This window comes from Anas platyrhynchos, chromosome 1 (genome assembly GCF_047663525.1).
Source record: "Anas platyrhynchos isolate ZD024472 breed Pekin duck chromosome 1, IASCAAS_PekinDuck_T2T, whole genome shotgun sequence".
In the NCBI taxonomy this organism is placed as follows: domain Eukaryota; kingdom Metazoa; phylum Chordata; class Aves; order Anseriformes; family Anatidae; genus Anas; species Anas platyrhynchos.
The window spans coordinates 61094646-61104878 of record NC_092587.1 but is presented as its reverse complement, the minus strand read 5'-3'; the positions used below and the strand labels follow the sequence as shown (position 1 = coordinate 61104878).

General features: G+C 38.4%; 1 protein-coding gene across 2 annotated transcripts in view; it reads right to left on the bottom strand.

Moving 5' to 3' along the window:
- Positions 1–4076: 4076 nt before the first annotated feature.
- The window catches only part of PTN (pleiotrophin), a 71206-nt gene continuing 65049 nt past the window's right edge, over positions 4077–10233 (bottom strand). For both annotated transcript variants that reach the window (XM_038165275.2, XM_027445011.3), the window contains one exon: positions 4077–4867. In XM_038165275.2, coding sequence (XP_038021203.1) covers positions 4815–4867 — 53 coding nt within the window. In that variant the 3' untranslated portion in view covers positions 4077–4814. The remainder of the gene's footprint in view (positions 4868–10233) is intronic.

Below are 10233 nucleotides of genomic sequence, written 5' to 3'. Positions count from 1 at the left end.
AAAGAGAATTCAGTGGGAGAGGACGCAACATCTTGCTCTGTTTATCTGGCTAAGGGGTTCTCCTGTTTGAGGGTAGCTATTCTTTCATTACTGTCTACTCTTCCATCATATAGGACTCATTTCTTTTCTCTAGGAAGCCTCACCCAGGTTGAGCTATGACAGAGGTTTTACCAGCAAGCCACCTCTGACTGAACCCAGAGAATCAATAGCTTATTCTTACATTTCTTTGTCCATTGTTGTCTTCTGATGAACAAGTTACATTCTGTCATTTATTTTTAATGTTAGAAGGACACAATAAAAGGTACCTAATAGTAGGGGCTTGCTGAGGCTGTTTTACAAGCCAGCAAGTAGTGGAGAATATACCCTCCTAGCATGAGAAGGATCAAAAATGTATGCAGAAGTTTGGGCGGGAGGTAGATTGCCTTAGCAAAATTGATGGAAAAAACTACAAACACTATCAAAATTAGATGTGAGTAGTAAAGCAGACAACAGGTATAGTCTGTCCCCCTAGAGGAAGAACACAAAAGTTCAGAGAAGATGCTGTCTTATAGAGTTTAAAAAGATTGCATAAGACATGCCTACCCTCGTTCATATACTGTTTCTCCTTACTGTAAGAATCTGGGGGATGTGATAAAGGATATTGTGTCATATCAGAATGGTGTACCTGAACAATATTTTGCTTTAGAAATGTGGAAGGGTTACATTGCTAATGTAGTTGCTGGCCAATTTCAGCAGCATCTGAGTTCAGAAAATATATTCATAAATTAAAAAAAAAAAAAAAAAAAAGATTCCTAGTCTGAAAGAAAGCCAGGTTGCCTCCTGGTGGACACATTCTTTTGAGGATGGAGTGGGAACTCTTCTGTATTTTCAGTAACATTCCACTATTGCCCAGTTTGCATTAAGGCACAAACCAAGCAAAGCATAAAAACAAATGTGCCACTCGGTAATCCTGCCTTCTCTACTCAAAGAAGCAAGTGAAAGAAGTTTACATAAAATGTTCCTTACCTAGTACATGTCTCTTCTTGACATGGGCCCTACATGGCCTGTTGGTATGTATTTATAATTATTACACTTTTATTTCTCCTTATTGAAGAAAAATATATCCGTTTTGAAAATTTTTCCCTTTTGAAAACTTCTATCTTTGAAAAAATTATACAGTTCAGAATGTTGTTATGGAATTAGAAGATAAGAACTGATAAGTTTGCTTTCCCTTTCTAGAACCATAATATGTACCTTATGCTATAGTCTTCCTGCACTTCATAATCTCTTAAATATGCCAGGCTAACAGGCAACGATTCTCTTTCAATATGGGCACTTCTGTCAGGCGAAATATCAAAGTGAGAAAATCCCCCAGTCCTCAAGTACTGATTTAAATCAAGATATAGACAGGTCTAATTGCTTGGAAGCATGGTTCAGTCTACTCAGAAGAAGGAAATGGAGCTAAATCCAAATCCCCCTCAATCTAATCTTGCTGGATTCCAGGATGTGGATGCAGATTCATCCTTAGATAATGTTCAGCAACTCACTACTTTCTTTTCTGAGCATTTATATCTTCTAGAAAAAGGCTGTAATTTAGGGGATTTTTATCATCTCCTCATACCATACTATAGCTGTAGCAAATGAGAATGGAAATCACTTTGTGAGTGGGACATTCCTGAAATGAGTTTCAGTCAGTTCAGCTAGTGCCTTATGGATGAGGAGGGCAGAACACGTATCTCATCCGAAGTAGCCAACCTCACAGCCCTGTCTCATAAGCTTGCCTTCCAGAGGGTGAAGGATAGAGGATTAGAAAACAAATAAGGAGAAAATTCATAATAACTCTGGTAGAAACTGAGCAAGATAGGGCTGGAAGAGGTTTTGTTCAGATATTTGCCTCTTTCTTTCTTAATAATGTCACTAGTGAAGCAATTACACCTGTTCTCCTAGGTAGCAGGTGCCTTCTTAAAGAATTGAATTGACTCGCCTCTTCTTTTGAACCTTACTTGATGTTTTACCATCAAATACTTTTATCATTGCCTTCATAGAATAAGTTCCCACAGACCATTTTCTGCTGGAAATTTTCTTCATTGTTTGTAAAGTGTGGCATATACAAATACAATTATTATTAACAATATGCCAATATAGATCCAACCATATGTGGCTGAGTAGTACAAAGAAGTGCTCTATTTCACACCCTTTGCTCACAGGACCACTGTACTTTCTGCTGGTCCTTACATGGCATTTGGTTTGCTTGTTTGTTTCTGTAAACTCTCTCCATGGAATACCTATACCACCACCACAATGGGATCTTGACTAGCCTCCTTCAAAAACTGTTAGGAATGTTCCTTTAAAAATCCAGATGAGCAGTTATTATTAAGGGCCATAAGATAACACAGGAATCAGGGGAATTTATTTTCTTTTTACTCACAGAGGTGGAAATCAGAAGTCATATCTAAAGTTTCCTAAAGGAGAGTCAAACTGTCGGTCTCAGCATCATTCCCAACTCCTGCCAACTCCCTGTGAAACATGGACTAGATCAACTGGTGTAGGACAATGGTGCAACAGTGTCTACACTCAAAGCTGAACCACTTTAAGTGAACTGAACTGATGCAGCATTTAGACAGACAAACCTTTGGTGAGTGAGAAAGCTTCTTCCTCTGTTTGCTTTCAATCAGATCTACCAATGCATTAGTTTAAATCTGAGGCACAAGCATTGGCAGATTTGATTAGACCATGAAAAAAAAAATAGCACCCAGAACCACCCAAATAAAAGCCTTTATGAATGGCAACTTGCATTTTTGGGTTTGGTCATTGCGTGTCCACAACATTTGGGACATTTTTAATTACACCACTGTCTCAGGTATGTCTAATAGTATCGTCAAAATAACAAGGACATCAACAAAGACTGCAAAACACACCCAAGGAGTCTGAGAAATACTTGTGTGACTAGTCTATCTTGAGCTATGCGCAGCCTTGGTTAGCTGGCTTCAAAAGGGTTTGGGAATGTCCAGAAGGACTTGCCTCACTGCAAGTTGAGATTGGCCATAGTCCTCATGTTAAAAAAAAAAAAAAAAGTCAAAAGTCAAGCTCTGCTTTTTTTTATTTTTTGCTTAGAAAAGGGAAGTGAGAAGTTAGTCTGGAAAATGACTCTGCATTTCTACAAGCTAATTCTGAAAGAGCAGAGTGATTTACCCAGATGAATAGATGAATGCACCATGATGCAGCTTCACTGAAGTCAGCGGGTATCTGCAGGAATACAAGGGAGACTACAGGAGATTTCCTGTTGACCAGCAGGCAGGGCTGGAGTCTACATAAATGATGAAGCTTACTTCTTAGAGTTGAAATTTAAGATTTATAATTTAAAAGCAAAGATTTAAAAAAGAATTTGGGCACTGAAATCCTATATATTTCCTCTAAAATATCTGGTCTGAAGGTTGTTTGGTTTGTAAGACAACCCTTTACCTGGGGATATACAACCCTTTGCCAGATATTTTTTCGACTTTGTCATTTCTGTCAGGACTCATTGTCATTTGAGATAGGTAAAAATCAAACTGAAAAACAGCAGGTTGTAAGTTTTCTTTTTTTTCTTTTCCCTGCCAAGTTTTCTTTAAAAAAAAATAATAAATAAATAAAGTACAGAACTATTTTTATTATGGCTGAGATTTCCCAAGGTCTTTTTGCTTATATAAAAATGGAAGAAAGCAAAAGGTACTATGTTGACATATTCCTTCTGTTTTACTAGTAGAGAAATAAAAATTAATTTCATTCCTATTGGTTTCAAGTCTCACAAATTGTCCCTTTTTTGGTAAAAAATATAATCCATCTCAGTTTTCAAACTGAGTTTTTAAAGTTTCTGTCACTTTCCAGCAGACATACTTTCTATTTTTCAACCAACTATAGCTAAAATCAACAGGAAGATTCCTATGAATGCAAAAGGGAGCAGGGTCAGGCAGAATCACAACAATTTCAACTAGATTTCTGTGAAAAAGATATTCTCCTCTCTCACAAAATAAACAAACAAAAGAAATCATTTTTCTGCTTTTGCAGGTAAAACAGTGGATATTACCATCCACCAGTGTTGATACGGTGTTTTTAAAAAAAAAAAAAAAAAAAAGTATTTTGCAATTTGAAAAATCGCTGCTACAAAATTCAGGACTCTGTTATATCCAACCACTAAAAGATTTTAGATTTTTTTACTGTCATCAACCAAAATAAGGCCAAGGATAGAGGAGTGTTACTAGTTTTAACACAGAGATGGTGACAGTTTGGAAGGAGCATCACCACATGTAGAAGAAAAATCTTTGCCTGCAAGTACTCAACAAAATGCCCCTAACATTTCCCCAAATGAATAACTTCACACAGCTATCCAGAAATAACAAGAATTAAGAAACAAAATCTGTTTTTCTTTCAGACACATGGTCCCAATCTTAAATAAAACTGCATCCAGACGAACTCCTATGTCCACACAGGGCACCACTGGCTTCAGCAGGGTTTTACACAGGTTCAGGTTCTGCTTGCATGGAGTAATTACAAGACTGAGACTTGAGAAAAAAAAAATGTTTTAAAAAACCTCTACATTGTTCTATATATAATAGACAATTTTCTAAATGAGTTTGGAGTCCTTTATTACAGGCCTCTAAAAATTGTTGTTAGGGTTATACATTAAAAATACTAAAGTAATAAAAAAAATGATTTTTTTTTTCTGTTTGCTCATTTTCTTCTATTGTACCATTAAGCTATAAATAATTTTAGAATAAAATGCCTAGTTATAAATGAAACCGTTAACTGAACGTGTTTGCTGATGTCCCTTTCTCACATTGCTCAAGTTGGCTCCATTAATCCAGCATCTTCTCTTGTTTCTTGCCTTCCTTTTTCTTCTTCTTTGATTCTGTAAAGATAACAATAACCACAAAAAAATATCAACAACCAATACCCCTGAAATTACCGCTTACTTTCTCTATGCACATAAGAACTAATTTTGTTTCCTTATTCTTCATAGGGGAAGGGGAAACTGAAGGAAAAAGAAAAATAAAAGGAACGATCAGGGACCTAGAGATGGAAAGGGGGTGCACGTCCAGTTCAGATCCCTTCCTATCTGAGCAGCTGACCCTGTTTGGCATGCAAAGCATTGTCTCAGGAACTTGCTTCAAAAATAAGAAAACAGCAGGCAGCTCCTGGAGAAACCGGGTCATGGCTCAGCGGAGAGCTGGAAGAAAGCTTTGCACACACTACCCACACACATTCCCCTCCCTTACTTCCTTTCTGTTTCATTGTTTGTCTTTGGCTTTCCCTGAAAATGAGAGCACTCCAGATCATGGTGAGAAAGCTCACTTGTTTCTTCAGCTTCTCCATTGCCAACAGTTCCCTTTTTGTCTGGGACAAACACCTACATACACTCGAGAGGCAGCTGAGGTTTGGCCTGGAGTCATTCAAGCACGGTCTGTCCATCCAGTTATTACTGATAGGATAGGGATGAGAAGAGGGAGAATGTGTTGCTCTGACTAATTTGGGGTCAGTAAGGGAACAATGTGAAGCTACAAGTGAAAGCATATGTATTATACCACTGTCTGCAGTAAATTCCCCCATGGTGTCAGGTAGCGTGTGTTCTATGGGTAGAGGAAACTGACAGAGGGGCCTAAAAACTAAATACGGAATTAAGGGGATGAGATATTCTTATCACATATAACCTTGTAATGGGGGAAATAACTCTCACTGGGAGCACGAACAAATCCTCACAGATACCACTGTGAAATACAGCAAAAAAGTTACTGAAAAGAGACAGAAACAGGTTTTGTGAAGTATCTTGCCTGGAAATAAAACAGTAAGCAGTAGACTCATGTTTGCCTTAACCTAGATTTCACTGATATGCACTTCCCTCCTTTGAATACTGCCTCTATTTCTTCCTTGTCAGAAAGTACAAAAAAAATAAATAAATAAATAAATAAATCTCTGGATCTCAAGTTAAACAATGAATATCACAGAGAATGTAAAAGATGAGCACTTGGGCCTTAAGGTGGTCTTTTTCTTCAAAAATATTATTTTTTCTTTGGCCAGTTCAGGTAATATAGTTAAAAAACCATCACCTATGGCAAAACCAGCTTACTTGGATTAAAGCCAGGGGAGCTTTGTTGACATCCTTCAGCTATGCATAGGGCCACAGTACCTTCAGGAGAAAGTAGACTTAGGACCTCTGATTTCTTTGACTGTTGCTTTTCCTATCCATTAATTTTTCAAAGCAACATTTTTTCTTCAGCTTTTTCAACAAGACAAGAATTCTGAATAATCTTTTCATCGATGTGAAATAAAATACTGGTTTCATTTTTCTAGCCACATAATCAGTTCTAAAGTCTCATTCCCTTAAAAACTTTTTTTTTAAAAAAAAAAAAAACATTGAAAGAGGTAATGATTTAAAACAATAAGCAATTGTTTTCAGTTTGAAAATGTGAAAACTTTTTTTTTTTTTAATTACTACTATTTTTCCTCTGTCTTTTTATATGTGTCAGTGTGTGTGTATGTGTATGCCTGTGGCCTAGAGAAATTCACAGTATCTGGAACTATTTTCCAAACTGTCATTCCAAAATGTCATTTTTCATTAAGTTAATATAGAATTTGCTTTCAGCTAAAGATTCCCCCCCACACACTATTTCTCTGTCTTCTCTCTTATCCTCTTTTACTCATGTCTTTCTCTTCCTCTCATTTTCCCACTGTATCACTGACCCTCCTGAACTCTGTATTTATTGGTCTCTCTCCCTTTCTTGACTCAGAAATAGCAAGATTTTATCAATCAAACCAGCAATGGAATTTTCTGGTCTGTAATTTGTAATATCTATTCAATCTTACCACAAACAAAAATTCACTCTGCAGACTTCAACTATATTTACTAAAAGCAAAGCAGACATGTAACTGTGGGCTGACCACTCTACTGAAGAGTATGTGCAGTTCGTGTTTGGGGTGAAGTCACTTATTATCAGGAGAAGTTTTTATTCAGGAGTCATTGTGTGGCCACATCAGATCCCCATCATCAAAAACTATCTGCCTTGCACTTGGCTTGAGTTACCAGACAACCTACTATTTATTCATTTGCACTTGAGCCCCTTGTGTATGTATTTGCCTCTATTAGCCTCTCAGTAAAAGGGAAAAAGCTAAATCCTCCCCATTGGCCACCTTGTGATAACCTGCATGTCATCCAAACCTCCAAACCTGTCTACCTACACAGACAAGGGATTCTGCTTCATGCCTCAGGAGAACAAAAGGCTCCTGCCAGGGATTTAATTCCTCTCACACCACCAGAGCTTAATCTTTTGGATGGGTATGATGTATTGATTAAAAGCACATTTACTCCATGAAACCACATGCACCCTCAGAGCTGTGGCAAATATATATATATGTATATACACACAAATTGTTGAGCTTTTATATATATATATTTTATATATATAATATATAAATATATTTATATATTATATGTATTTATATATAAATATATTTTTATATATATGTCTATTATATATATACTTATATATATATATAAGCTCAACAATATATATATATGTATATACATACAAACTTTTGAACTTTTATATATATATACGTATACAAACTTTTGAGCTTTTATATATATATATACATATATTAGCTGAAAAGTTTCCCAGTCTCTTTAGGCTCTTTTAAAAACCCTACCCCAGACACCAACACCCAGGTACTAACCCATGAAAATGTTGCTGGTCATACTGTCTTGCACAAGTCTGTTCACAGGGACCCTTCACCCATTTTTACTGAAGTCAGGCTACAGACTATGGTATGTAGAAGTAGACTTTTGCTTTAAGATGTACTTTATTCATGTTTTCTCACTACTTAGACCTACACTATGCATGTGTGTCATTCAGGCTTTCATTGCTGTTCACCCCAGACTACTATCTCAACTTTTATCACATCCTATCAAGTCAGCTCACACAGCCACACTGGGATCCACATCATCCTACTCACTCAGTCTGACAATGTTTCTCTTTCCAAGGTAGCCAGCCTTGACTGAAAGGGTCCTGACACCCTCCTCAAAAGCCCTGACCAATTCAGAGTACAGCGCCAGTTACCTGAAAACTCAGCAGCCCCATAACCCTACCAGTTAAGTGAAAGGAAGATCGCAGAGATACACCACCACCAATAATCCCATTGAGGTTTCTACTCCATATGTGAAGATTACCTGCATTAAATCCACCTTAGCACAGATTGGATGTAAGTCTTTCAGCTCAGCCATTTCCTCTTAATATGAACCCAGCCTGCCATCAGAGTCTGCAGTAACCCATGAATCTGTGCACTGGAAATAGCTTTTATGACGGGGAACCCTCTGTGCTGCTTTCCACATCTCACTGGCACAGCAAAGCAGCTTGATCACGCTGACGCTCAGTTTCAAGGCAGAAGGAAGCAACATGGTGAGTGGCAGCTACCTTGAGCAGAATGCTGCCATGAGCAAGCACCCTGCAGCAACAGCAGCCTCCTGCACCTCACCTAGCTGATTAATGCAATGCTTGCAAAGACAGAGCTGTGCATCAGCTGTGTGTTGGCTACCGGGAATGTATTTGCCCAGACAGGTACTACCAAGAATATCTAGAGTCACCATGGTGAGATGATCCAAATAGATAAAATCCAGAACATGCAAAATTTTAAATCCGAAATCTCATCTGAATTCTCATTGCACTAGCTGCTTTAAAACTAGGTGGCTTCATATTTTCAATACTGAGTCAGACATTGCTGGGAGGTATATACACAGTGGAGTTAAGGACCCAGAAAGGAGGGAACAAGGCAGAAAGCAGGATCGCTTCCCTACCTGCTCAGCAGGACTAGGTGCCTAACTGTTACAGATTTATCCTGGACGCCACATCTGGTTCACAGGCCACAAACTGGAACATCTTGATATAAAACCTTATCAAAGGTGAGTGAATAACTTTGATATTTACACTCAAATCCATTAAAGGCCTTATCAAAGCTAGTTATCCCATGGACACTGATACCAGGGTCAGCACTGAGCTGCGAGTGGGTGTTTTCTCTCCCTGTCTCTCAACACGAGGTAACTAGGCTGTGCAGTAGAGAGAAAGGGCATGGGTAGCTCTTTGCCTACTCCTCTGAGCGCACCAGGCATTAGTGCTCCAGGCAAACTGTCCTTCCACCTCAGCACACAGCCACATTGAGGAAAGCAGCAGCAGGAGTTGGATATGTCTTCTCCACTCTCCACCAAGCTTGTTTCACATCAAGGAAATACTTAGCTTTACCATCCCTGTACATCCTTGCAGCAAAACAAAAGATGAGGAGAGCGAGCTATGAATGGTCCAGAATATTAATGAGGATGGCAAAACAGTCCTCAGTTTTTGTGCCTGTTTTACAGTATATGCTTTCTGCTGTCCCTCCCCCTTCCCTCTTAGCCCGCAGTGTGAGAGCTCTTGCACAGCAGGAAGCCAGAATCCTGGATCAGGGCACATGCAAAGAGCTAACTCAGAACACCTTGCCGATCCTGCAGAGAGCAGCAAGCAGCATCCAAGCAGTGCACAGACATCTTGCTCCCCGCCCCCGGAGCCCAGAGCACTTCCAGTGAGATAAAAACACCCATGTGGCGTTGTACAAATAGCCCTGCGAGAGCAAACTGTGTTGATGTACACACACTTGATTTTCTAATCATTCAACAACCTGAATAACCCTATGAATAACCTAAGAACTATTCACAGGATTAAAAACTGCACAGTTGTGGATTAGCACTGGGCACACTTCTGTCTGCTTATACTGTCTACCAATAACAAAAATCCAGTGAATTTAAGTTGAGGACCCTACCAAGTAAATAAATTAATTTAATATGCCCAGCTTTTCATATGCAATTTATAATGGCAGCAGTTCTCCTTAAATAGTCATCTTTATTCTGGAGCCTTATTCTTACTATGCAAGCAATAAAGGAAAGTAATTACATCAAACAGAAGCCATGTAAGATTTGAAGCCCCTCTTAATGCATAAGGCACAAAAGTGAAGTAACTGCATTTTAATGGACTACAAGCTTTAAAAGCCAAGACTTGCAGGTATTTATTTTCATTTGTTTAGGAGAAGGTAACAATTCACTCATGGCATTGCTGAACTCGTATACGCAAAAGTCAAGCAGTGTCTCCAAAAGCTATAAAAAAAATAAAGCATTCAGAATAGCAAAATCTGTGCTGACAGAGGGTTAGAGCTATGCATTTCAACACCAGGTGTTCAAGACAGTTTTGTCAGGAAGCA